This window comes from Seriola lalandi, unplaced genomic scaffold (assembly GCF_002814215.2).
Source record: "Seriola lalandi dorsalis isolate HSWRI2012SDOR001 ecotype SW California unplaced genomic scaffold, Sedor1 jcf7180002054144, whole genome shotgun sequence".
NCBI classification, from domain to species: Eukaryota; Metazoa; Chordata; class Actinopteri; order Carangiformes; family Carangidae; genus Seriola; species Seriola lalandi.
In genome coordinates, this window is record NW_019524697.1 from 349,732 (window position 1) to 362,603 (window position 12,872).

At 42.2% G+C, this 12,872-nt stretch overlaps 1 protein-coding gene across 2 annotated transcripts in view; it reads left to right on the forward strand.

Moving 5' to 3' along the window:
* The first annotated feature begins 562 nt into the window (after window positions 1–562).
* Window positions 563–12,872, forward strand: part of stard13b (StAR related lipid transfer domain containing 13b) — a 60,181-nt gene continuing 47,871 nt past the window's right edge. The window contains exons 1-4 of one of the 2 annotated variants that reach the window (XM_087173275.1): window positions 563–776; window positions 2,289–3,349; window positions 9,215–9,358; window positions 10,478–10,624. In XM_087173275.1, the coding sequence (XP_087029401.1) occupies window positions 2,408–3,349; window positions 9,215–9,358; window positions 10,478–10,624 (1,233 nt within the window). In that variant the 5' untranslated portion in view covers window positions 563–776; window positions 2,289–2,407. The remainder of the gene's footprint in view (window positions 777–2,288; window positions 3,350–9,214; window positions 9,359–10,477; window positions 10,625–12,872) is intronic. The other variant, XM_087173276.1, reaches the window with a different exon arrangement.

Consider the following 12,872-nt stretch of genomic DNA (forward strand, 5'->3'; position numbering starts at 1 on the left):
GGCACTAATAAAATGTGAATCAATACCCAGTCATTTAATGCCCTCAAATATAATTAAGCATCCCATTAGTTGATGATTTGTAAAGCCTCTAAATCACATTTACCCTGCTCCTAACTGGCAGCTCTCCTATATACAGTGGCAAATAAAAACATGAGGAAACATGATTTTGGTTTCAGTTCAGCATCAAATCCTCTCATGAAGATATCATCTTAACCTATGTGTAATATGCCTCAGTAAATCTCGGTGCTTCACAGCTTTTCAGACTTGAAAGCATTCCTCAGGTCATGGCTGCGGTTCATCTTGCTCCTGCACAGCTCGGGCCGATGAAGTCAGCCATTCCTCACAGCCTGTTTGTGAGGGCTGAAAACCCATTTCACCTTGTTCTTTTTACAGTGCCAACCATCGCTGCTCCCTCCACTACCACCCATCCCTCTCCCCCTCTCCTCTCTCCCCCCCCACCTCTGTGTCCTTTCTCCTCCCCTTTCCATCTCCCAACAAGTACACATTCTGCCCGCTCTTACGCATATTCTGAATGGTTTAGTCACTGCTAGCTGAACACTCCTACAGGCCCCCAGGGAAACACACAAGGAGGGGGGGTGATAGTTGTGATGACAAGCTTGCCTTTTAGCAGAATAGGCCTATGGGGACATAAGTGTGGCTCTGCGAGCGGCTGTCCAATCCTCTCTGCTCCTACAGGAACCAGCCTCACTGCCACTGTTTTGCCATGAGCTCAGTGACAGTTAGGGCAACACAGACAACTATTTTCCACCTGGCAGGTGAGTCTTTTGCTTTTTCTTTTTTCCTTTGAATCTGACACATGGATCTGGAGAAACAAGTGCAGGGACAAACGACAACTCAATTCCTCTCCTCATTACTCCGAGTTGAGTTGAGAACATTATATTATATTTTGTTCCTACGTGAGACGACTTGTTCATGACCTTTCTGCTGACAATTCTCCAACACGGGATGCCTTTTTCACTCTCTTAAATAAGTCGTACTTTTGCCTTGCCAGTTAACACTCCCAGTTCATTTTCACTCTGTGACTTCTTCCCTCCATTTAAATCTGCTCTGCATTCATCTGAGAATAATGAGACCTTCTTTGCATAGTGTTTTTTAAAAGAGGGGTTTCTTGGAAGGAACCCTAATCTCCTGTACACTGGTTTCACATTCACCATGTAAGGACAGGTTTTACAGGAGGCTCTATACAGCGTTAATTTACTTATTATGTAATGTCGCTGTATGGAACTGCAAATACATGGAATTCCATACAGCCAGATCATTGTGCCAGATTTATAACAAGTATCCTCCGAGTGGGATTTTGTCCTTGTCCTACCGAGGTTGCTTTATCTGCCTGTGTCCTGAAGGCAAAAGAGTGTGTTTGCGTATACGCGTGTTTGTGTGGGTGTTGCTTTGTGTCAAGTATCTCAAGGCCACGGTTAAGGTGCTGCCAAGTGCAGCTTTCTCACAGTAACAGCAGAGACCCACGTGTACAAAATTACCAAACATTTACTTACTGTAGCTGTGTTTTATTTAACGGACTGTGAAATAACTGATTGTTTTCTAGAATAATCTCTCGGCTTCCATCTGTACAATCAAGGGTTTAGCTGTTACAACATGCGGGGAAAAACATGCTGATTTCACTCTGCAGGTCTCATGTAGGTTATCTTTGTTTTGGAAGTTGCCTGGTTCAGTTGCGCTGTTATCTCACCTGCAAACGTCTTCTTAGGAAAGTCTTTGTGGTTGAAGATAATCCGTCTGTCTTTCTGTCACATCAGTGGAATTGTTTGTTTTTCCATGTAAACTTCGGATGTCTCAGACCTGTCGAAGGTGTGTTTTAGAGAAGGGCTTAATGAAGGGGTGAGTGGGATGTTAACCACAGTCGACCAGGGACATCTTCTGTCCTGATGAATGGTGTAGTGTGTAGTAAATCACCTAGTGGGGAAGAGCAGTCGGATTCCTCTGTGCAGTGATGTCACTGTGATCGTGTGTGAAACAGATCCAGACTTGAACAGCCCAGCCTGAGCCAGATGTTGAATTTCACAGCGAAGTCTTGGCTGGATGGCACGTACTCAGAGCTGTTCTGAGCTGGATTTAGAAGCTTTACATTAAACTCCGGTAGCATGCTGACACTTAGCAACCCACAGGATGCAAAAACATACGGAAGCACTCCGAGGAGTACGTATAATTTTTCTTGTTTTACCTTTACTGTGGTGAAATGATCTTCATCTCTCTGTTTTTCAGATGTGTTACATTCCATTCACATATTTTCACTTCTGTTTTTGTTTCAGGTTATCTGCTGTGCGGTTTGACTGAGCATCTTGGATAAAAAATGGCCATCCGATACATCAAGCACAAATACCTGTGGATTTATGTTTTGAATTATGAGAAACTGTAGAATAAAACAAAAATGGAGATTCCATCTGTGGTGAATTTGGAGGGACATCCGTTTCGGACAGTTTTAGGATCACAGAAGTTTTCGACACAGGAGTCGTCTTCAGATAACGTCTCACCAGACCTCAGAAGGGGTGATTGTCTCCCTGAAGCCCTAAGCTGCTCGCTGCTGGAGCCGGATCAGGACAAAACCAAGCTGAAGAAGAGTTCTGTCTGTGTCGGTCATATCAGCACTGAATTTCCTGAGGCTGTGTGCTTTGAGGAGCCCGGACAAGTGTCAATCGCTCCCGAGGGAGCATCCCCTGGCCCGAATCCACTGACCTCAGCTCAGCTTCAAGAAGCAGGTATTGTGTTCACATCACCTAGCTCAAATGAAGACTGCTGCGGTAACTTTCCACTTTCTGTTCCTATCATAGACGGTCAGTCAGACCAGGTGGTTTATAATCATGCTGGTCAGACGGTAGATTTGAACTGTGGGTGTGTGAAAACAGACTTCCAGAGTTTAGAGACAATCTCAAATGGCCATGTCAACAGACATCCAGAGGACTCGTGCTCCATCCACAAACTAGACTCTGTTCCTCCCCTCATCGGCCCCACATCTGTCCCTGATTCATGCCAGGGAGTCCTGGATCTCCCACGCATCGTGAAGCACAAACTGACCTCCATCACCTTCTCTGACCACACTTGTACCACCGGAGGTGAGAGCCATGCTTTTGCCAATGAGAGCTCTGATGATGGGGAGTCTTCACCGGAGGAGGAGGAAAAGGAGGATGATGATGGTCACGATGAGGGTGATGAGGATGACGAAAACGATGTGTTTCCAGAGCTGTCTCAGAGTAGAGAGCTCCTTGTCAATCACAGATGTAGGAGCAGTGGCAAAGACAAACAGAAGAGGAGAAGTAATCAAACAGCCAGCAACAATGGTTACGAAGCAGAGGGGGAAACCGGCAGCAAAGAGGTACGCGACTACTGATTTAAAATCATCCACAATTAATGAAAGGTGTTTCCACACTGTTGTATAATCACTTATTAACTAAAAAGAAATTAGACACAAGATTATTGCAGACAGAGACATAAAAGCACCTATCAAATACAAAAGCTTTAGAAATACATTAGAAAAATATTTTAGAACCACAAAAAGACAAGACAAAACATTTCATATATAATTGATATAACATAAATACAATATATCACATGTGAAATGTTCAAATACTATATTTGCATTTGTGATTTTACTACATGCCAAAGCCCATTTCCAATTTCCATCCAATTTTTGTCCCTTACTGAAAGCACATGTGGGATTGATCTTTTCACATCTGGTGTAATGTGAAATATCTCACGTTACACCAGTTTCCATTATGTAAGAAAACCATGTGTGTATATGTGAATTTAGCACATGTGAAATGGTGTTCCACATGCACCAAACATGTGAATTGTATTTCACATGTAATAAATTCAGATGGACATTTGAAAAAAAAAAAGAGAATAAAATAGTAATAAAATAAAATAATAATAATAAAACATTTTAAAAAGTAAAATTGAAGGAGGGGTAGAATAAAGTTGCATTTAAGGAACAAATGACCCCAAATTCAGTTGAAGTGGGGTATAAAACTTAACATACTGTCTGCATTTGTATAAAAATACAGAAAGCACATATAGAGAAAATGGATTTGTAGTGACATTTTTTAACTTCAGTACTGCCTTTGGTTCAAAGACGGAAAAGACAAAATCGTAAGAGTTGATCTCTGCCAGCTACCTGCAGCTGACATCATTACACTGTGAGATAGCTGGTGTAAGTGTGTGGGAGTACACCGACTTCACATTCGTACTGGTGAAACACAGATCCAGAAGGAATGCAAACAGCTTCTGCTTTCTCTCCACTCCCTCAGCAGGCAGCGGTGTTTTGACAGAGCCCATCGGCGGCTGCATTAGCCTTCAATTACTGAACGTCTCTCTTCTCGTCAACAAGTCAAGGCACATTTGAGTCTCCTTTTCACATAACCTCTACCCTGACCTTGGTTTTAACCATCCTGTAACCTCTCATCCGTGTTCTTTATTGCCCATTTAAACTCTCTATTTGGACATTCATAAATATGTTTAGAATCTGTTCTACATGTTTCCCGTTACAGCTGCAGGGAGCAGATCCGATTGCACATAACTGTCATGCTTTTGTAAACAGTCTGCAGATAATAGTCCACATGTAAACAGGGTAGAGCAAATGGCTGGTGGAGATTAGCCCCCCTGTGTGTTGGTTGGGTTGGATGTTGGAGGTAATGCCAGCTTTATGTGCAGAATGACACTCGGCTCTGAATGGGTTGTTTTGGAGAAGAGTGGAAGAATGCAGGGAATCCAGGGAGCCTGTTGTAAATATTATCAAAGGACAGCGGGTCAGTGCTTCTTCACAGTATCGCGCCACAGGCTCTGTTATCATACGCTGGACTGCAGTGTGGGCATCACTGTAGGAAAGACTTCAATTTCAGGCAACATGCTGGGAAAGAACAGAAGTCCATTGATTTCAGAAGACGAAATGTGGAAACCTGGAAAGAGACAGAGGCTAAATAAGAGCAACTGTACCAATATTAAAGTTATTTTGATTGTAAGTAGGAGAATTAAGAAGACAGGATAAGGTAGATGAAGGCATAAAGACAAAATTCATGAAGTAGCGCACGGATGTAGTTGTTAACATTAACCATATGAGGGCACTGTATGCCTAGTGTTTCCACTCTGTGTCATCTCATGACTCCCCCCTGCCTGCATCATTTAGCTCAGCTGTGACTAAATGCCCCCAAAAATAAACATTTCTTCACCATATCTGTCCCACTCTGCAGATATGTCTGTGCCTGCGTTCGGTTGGTGTTTTTGCATCGCAGGATATTAAGAGTGTAATTTATTCCTCCAAGTAGCCAGGTAGCCGTTGCCCTTTCGCATGACCGGCTGCTACATTTGGATACCTCCATGGTGATCTCTGGGCACTCTCTGTGGGTGGCGCAGACTAGGCACCGAGCCCAGAGCTCACACACTTAACTCCTCATTTCCATGTCAAAGCCACTGTGTTGGGGTTCACAATGTGGCCAATTTGCGCTGATAAAGTTATAGTCAGCTCACATTTTGTTGTCCCATGAAGATAACATTAATGCATTTATCTAAAGGATTGACTCATACCAGCTCAGTTGCCATGGTATGAGGGCTCCACACAATTGCCGGGGCCGGATCGAGGGGAAAGGCACGAAGAGATGAATCAAGGGTAGTGTCTCACTTGAGCGTCAAGCCTCCTCTGGAATTTGTCTCATTCTAAGTAGAAGTGCCCACATTCCTAAACAGCACCTTGTGGGGATGTCACTGAAAAGAGACAGTGTGAATGTGTTCCAGATTTGGCTTCAGCATATGCAAGAATGGGGGCATCTGTTTCTTCCATTTGCGTTTGTCTGACGCCTGGGGTTAATTAGTCCAGCTCACAAGATGCTCAGCTTCTTCCATTTCCTCCTCTTATACGTTTTCAGTCTTTATGCCCAGAATATCAAGATTTTTTTTCCCACAATTATCTTATAGAGGCTTTCGCTCTTTATCTGAAGACTTTAAATAATCCTTTCAATCTCTTGCTCATAGACTTCTCAGCAGCATCGGTGCATGCCATCGCAGTGACTTACATCCAGATCTGTAAGTGAATACATATTCCTCCTATACTCGCTTCATAACAGTGCAGCCGGTCTCTAGCTTAACTTCAGTTGGAGGAATGTACACCCACTGAGGCGTAGTCATGAGGATTTGTTCAGAACCCGTGAAAAAAGAGTTTAATTTGCACACACTTCTCTTGTCTTTTAACTTGGTGTTTCACTAATTTCCGTTGATGTCAGGATGATAAAGAGGAGATCCAGTGACTTTCTTAAATGTCCCGGTCACAGGTCAGATTTTGAATTTTTAGCGTTACAGTATAACCACATAACCAACCATATCAACATCCTTTTGTCACATCTTGCGGTACTCTGTGAAACAAGCTCAAGTCATGTTCACACTCTTACCACAACTTTATGTCTCTGATTTACATAAATATGAATAAGCTATCTGTCCTCATTCTGTGATGACAGTCAGTTGAGCAGCTCTCTGGGGAATATAAGATGGAATCAGAAATTGCAAAATTAGGAATCAGTGTTAATTTCTTTGACCTGGTGTCGTATTTTAAATCTTACACCTGGAGGAAAGTTTTGATGTCTGTATTTGTTTTTGGAGCGGTTCTTACATCTTCTTGACATCAACATATCCAAATTATACAAGTATGTCAAGGCCTTTTAATACGTTTGGCAGACACAGAGGATTGAGCTGTCTAAACATGCTGATCCAGTGTCAAACATTTTACAGTCCCTGGTCACTGCCACGCTTCGGAGGCAGACAAGAGCAGAGAGGGGAAGCTTTATTTTTTCCTCTCAATGACCCCGGGTGACCCCCTCAGGCTTCAGAGGTCAGCAGGGGATTGGCCAGATTTAGGTCATTCCTCAGGGATTGAGGGGAAAAAGGCACTTTCTCCCAGTGCCAGTCAGCTGACCCTGGGTGGTCAGCAGGCTGAATGGACCGTCTGCTGTCTAGAACTTTAATTTCTCATAATTTGGAGAGAATGCAACATGATATCAGTTTGTTTGTGCCTTAATCATATAATTAAAATGTACTGCCTCATGGAGAATGCTTGGCAGTTTGTAGGAAACATACTGACATGTTCCAAATTATGGCATATTTACCCAGACATATGTAACCAAACTCATGAGACTGTTTATGATTTATTAATGTGAATGAATGGCTTTTCTTTCATACAGTCTCTGACTCCATGGATTGTAAAGTGATTACAAACACTCTCACAAGAGGTCACAAGGATGGCCTGTCCCCATTTGGAACCCGATTTCTATTTTCTTGCTCTGGATATTTTTAGTCAAACCACAATGAATCAATGAAAATACTAAAACAAGTGACATATTTGTTTCCAAATTAAAAAAAAAAAAAAAAAATCAAAGCACAGGGACGACGCCCTGTCCAAGACATCGTGGGGGTTTCCCATCAGAACAGTTATTAACAAGTCCCTTCAATGAAATGATTGTGCATGTAGAGGCTTAATGTTATAAATGGAAAAATGACTTGATTCAGAAGTGGCCTTCAGTAATTAGGGCTCAGTCACACTTCTTAGTTTTAATTCCAGGAAATGAATTAATGGTTTTGTTGTTGTTTTGGGGTTTGTTTTGACCGTTTGTTTTGGTGCTGGCTCAGTGATTGTCATTTCTGGGATTTGAACTGTCTGTGTAGGTCGGAGTCAATCAACATTAAAGTAGCTGTCTGTTATGTCATCCGCAGGAGACATTTTGAAGCCTGGAATTTGGTGCATCACATGTTGTTTTCTCATTCGGTTGTTTTCATCCAAATAAATCCAAATTTCGACAATGCAGTGAAGCCTGGAGGGAATTCAGAGAGATCTTGGTGTTTTCTTGGATACAGCACCTTGGTGAATACAACTCAGAAAGGACATTTCAATCAAGATGACAGCTCTATAATGTCAAGGAGCTTCCTGGGAAATACATGTTGTTACGACTGTGTCAAAAACTTTGGATCAACCCACAAGAGAAATCCTCCAGAAAATTCACTACGCAATAGTTCCAGGATTTAATACTATGATTTTTGAACAGGGTCCACTATGATGCTGTTAAAGAGTGTGTAGCATGTGATCCTCTCCAGGACCACAGAACACACACACACACACACACACACACACACTCACACACACACACACACACACACACTGATATCTCTCCGCTTCAAAACAATGTTAATTTATGTTTTGGTGACTGAGGTGTATCCTGCTGATTTATGAGGCTGGACCTCCAGATCCTCAGACACAGCTCCTGTCTGTGTAAGGATGGTCTATTTATATACACTGTGTGTCTGGGGAGTAGTGAAAGCCAGTGCAGGGAATTCCATCATGGTCTGTATGGCATACATGTCTGGAGCCCTCCTCCTCCTCTGCTCTTTCACCCTGAGAAGCGGCTGAGGAGATCACATTTCCATGTGTGGCAGCAGCACAGTCCACTGCTCTAGCATCTGCAATTTACAAGATACTTTTTTGGGTTTCCCTGTAACTCTTGTTTGAGTTTAGGGCAGTGTAGTAAATTGACAGATGCTCTCACCTTACCTAAAAGCTCTCATGTGACAAATAAGTCTAACACGGATGGCAGCCAGTTACTGGACAAACCAATGAAGCTGATTTCTTCCACTTTTACTTTTACTGCAGGTTTGAAAGTAAAAAAAAAAAACCTTTTTTGTTTTGATGTAAGTTTAGCTGAAGCATATAATTAAGATGCCAAACAATTTTAATGAAGTGTCGACAGCTCAGCTTGGAATTAACATCAAATTAATGCCTGAAAAAACTGTGTGTAGTACTGTGAGTGTGTGTAGCCTATCTTAAAATGTGTGTGTGAATAATCTATGCACGTAGTTGATTTGATTTAGTAAGGTAATAACAAAAAAAGCTGATATGCTTTGAACGGCAACATCAAAATACTTGAAGATCCAGATAAAATGTGACACAAATATATGGAAATGCCAAATTTGGGGGAAATAATAAAATAAATATCAAAATAAAATCCAAAACATTATGTTTGGGTTTATGCTAAAATAACAGGATTAAACAAGTCTGAATAATTGTGATCAAAACAAACAATGACATCTGGGATAAAACAAGAGCCAAAAGTGTATTAACATTTCAGTATCAGCCCTGGGTCTTACACAGAACTCTATCAACAGGGTGACTTGTCTTCTCTCATCTTGGTTCTTCCCTGATTACCCACAGGAGTCTCCTCAGGTCAAGTCTCCCTGGTCGGAATCAATGAGCCATCTGATGAGGAAACTGGACCAACTTAATCTTGACATAGAGGAGGCTCTGAGTGCGAGCTCGTCACCCTCCGACACACCCTGCACTACCCGCAAGAAACAGGTGAGACTGTGTTCACACAGCCTGGCACCAAGAATGAACTGTGTGTATTCTGTGTTTATAAAGCCGCAGAAGTTCAACCTCCAGCACCTAATGGTATGTGCGCTGTCACGGTTGGTACTGTACGCATTCCTGTGAAGCGTATGCTGCATACTTGGTCATGCTTTTTAAACTTCACTAAATCAATTTACTTTGCTCTGTCGAGAGAAAATCCCATTGGATTATTTGGACCTCTGAGCGACAGGTGTTCATCAGAATTTTATGTCCTGGATAGTTTTAAAAAAGTGTTGCGCATCAGGTCTAGATTCAAACAAGTTCTCTCAAATCAAGCAGTGGTAACCCATAAACCCAGTGCGGAAGATACAGCGTGTTGATCTTGTGTGAGTCTCTCACATGTCTGGGACTTGTGAGATATGGGGATATAGTGTGTCTGTGACACTATGGGCTTTGTCAGGCCATCTTATAGTATCCCACTGAGTCGAGTCTGTTTTATGATGTAGGTTTGCAGCTCTCAGATGTGATACTGGAGTCTGCAGTGATTTAGTCTGGTCTGAATGGTGCAGCAGGAACAGACAGCTGTTGTGCCTCTGAAGCTGGAGCTGGGACCATGCCACTCTGTTCCTAAACAGGGCTCTTCTCATGGTGGCATGTTTCATGAAATATCCCACTGGAGTTAGCATTCAGGAACAAAAGTGCTCTTTCGGACTCCATATGTATGTGTCACACAGAGGAGCTGTTGTGTTGGAAGCGAGTTTGTATGATTTGGTCCATTAGGAATGGTTGACAGAGGCTTACATGCCTCCCAGGCATCTGCATAACCATCCCAGGCATTCACTATCACTTGCTTTAACTAATGACAGGCGACTGGGCAAGACAAGACATCTTTACTGGGATATTTGACAAGGTCATAATCTCTGTCCTCTCAAAAGAAGATCCACAAATACAGGCTCCTTTGTGTGCTTCTGTCAAGCTGAATTGAGAGTGGAGATTTCACTTCCCCAGCCGTTGACCTCAGCCTCTTGTTTTCTTTTCCCCTGGCCACCGTTGAGACCATCCTGTCCCAGTCTGTTCGGCCAGACAGAGACAGACCCAGTCCTGATTGTTGTTGTGATGTTGTTGCAGTGGGGTGCTGTTTCAAAGTCCACTTCAAACCGAAACCCGAACAACCAAGTTCTCCAAAGAGCAGACGGAGGGGAATGTCCAAGCCAAGGCAGATCTTCTGCCCCTCGCAGCGCCTCAGTGGGAACAAGGGCAAGAACCAAGAAGACGGTAGGTTTCTCTAACCATAACAGCTTCCTGCAGGCTTCCAGCACTTTATCTTAATCAATAAGAAATCATACAAGTAGTGTGTAGTACAATATATGTAAACTTTCTCCATACAGTACTGTGGTTCACTTCTCATCTTTACCCCTGTGAGCTGCTAAATTCCATCGAGTCTACAACTGGTTGCACATGTTTTCTTTTTTCAGCTTAAATCTGGCTTTAGTATTTTTGGGTGACTGCCATGATCTGTTTACTTCCTGCATTGCACAAAGTATTTCTCCCTGCTAATTCTGTTGTTGGGAATTTTTCATCCTAAATTAGCATTTCATGTATATAAAGTGTTCATCGCTGGATTACTTTGATCTGAAATTAATCAAACAAAATTTTATTAGAGATTTTAGTCCTTTGTCGTAGAACTTTGCTTTACATCCTTGTTTTAGCCACATGATTTATGTTCCTGAAAATATGCTGTACAGTACATCATCATCCAGATCCAGACAAAATGTTCAAGTCCTTTATACACCTATTTATTTATTTATTTAACACTGATTTATTCAGGGTAGTTTCACTGAGGGGCAAACTGTCTTTCACAGAAATGCCCTGATCGTATTCACACAGTTACACACATTCACACTTACCAGCTGGAGTTAAAGGCACCACTGTGATTTGCGTTGATGAGAGATTGGCAAGAAAAAACAGAATGAAGGATGATTCATCCTCTTCCAAATATTTTCATAAGCATTCTTATCAGTTTCTTCATGAGTAAAGTTACACTCTGTGAAACCTACATTTCACAATCACATATTTGACCCTTGTGGCACAATCACTGTGTTGACAGAAGGGGAGTGGGGGTGGGGGGTGGAGGGGGGTAAATCACGTTGCAGAAGTAGATTTCTTTTTTAAGATAAATTCATCACCATTCAGCTGAAATTCTGACAGTCTCGCCGCTGCAGCTGCTCTTCCCCCGCTGCATCTGTAAATATTTGAGGTTTGCATTGGGAATAAGGTCAGCTTAGGCATTCATAAACAAGCATCACTCACTTCGCCTGGACCAAGTATATAAATGTCACTATTCAACAGCACTAAAAGAAACAGACAACTGGGAGATTTGCAGAATGCGAGGCGGCTTTAAATTCAAAGCCTTTCAGCTTGTGCTTTGTGCTCTCTTCATGGCTCCGCTGCAGCGTGATGGCAAACAACCTGCTTATAAGAGAAACCTGCGAGCGGCCAAGCTAATGCTCACAGTATATTTCCTTATATCATTTAATGGTATCTTGCCTTCTTGTTACTTTGTGATATAAGTTCAATGGTGTATTAAGCCTTTGTTTTATTTAGCTGGAAAGATTGGGGCGAGACAGAGTTGAGCATAATTAGATCAGAGATTCAAAGAAGAGATTGTTTTGTCTGAAGGCACCGGGTACTTCAGATGAGATGAAGTTTGGTTCTCAGAGTAGATGCCACCTGTCTCTTTTGTAGAAGTCATAACTACCTCTTGAAAATGACAGCAGCACAGGTTAAAACTCAGCTTGAGGACAGCTGGGAATGTTGACAGATGCTAAAGACGAGAGTATTTTGGCTGCAGTGTAACCTTGAGTTTAATGAGATCACATGTTACTCAGTTGCTGTTTCATGATTTTCCAAATGATAATTATTTTCCAGTTATTTTTAAAATAATGACTTTCATGTATATCGCAGTGCTTATGTATATTTTCTTGCAAGCTTAAGGCATAGCATAGCATAAGGACTGGAAACAGGGGGGAACTGTTAGCCTGGTTCTCTCCAGTATTAATAAAATTCCCTGCACCATGAACTTCATCAAGTGTATTACACCAAAAATGTCCTATTCCTTTAAGTATGTGCGCTGGTTTAAGTCGTGACCCTGCAGAGTTTCCGAAAACAGATGAAACGACATGTCAGCTGTATTGCACATGTAGAGAGTTTTTTTTTTTTTTTTTTTCTCCTCTGTACCCTCTAACTCTTACATAAGAGCTCTGGAGTCCCTATGAAACTTCTGACAGCAGGGAGCGAGAATGCGATACAGATTGAATCACAGTCTCAGAGTCTAAGAATAAACCGGCCCAACGTGTGAGCTAGTGCACCCTGTTTGAATAGGCAGTTACAGCTTGACTGGGAGATGTTTTATGGAAGTATCTGGTAGAAGTTTTTGGCACCTGCCCGAAAAAACCTTGGACTCCCTCCCGCCTCTGTACGAGCTCTAACAACTGGAATGTGCCTCATATCTCCCTCAATCTGC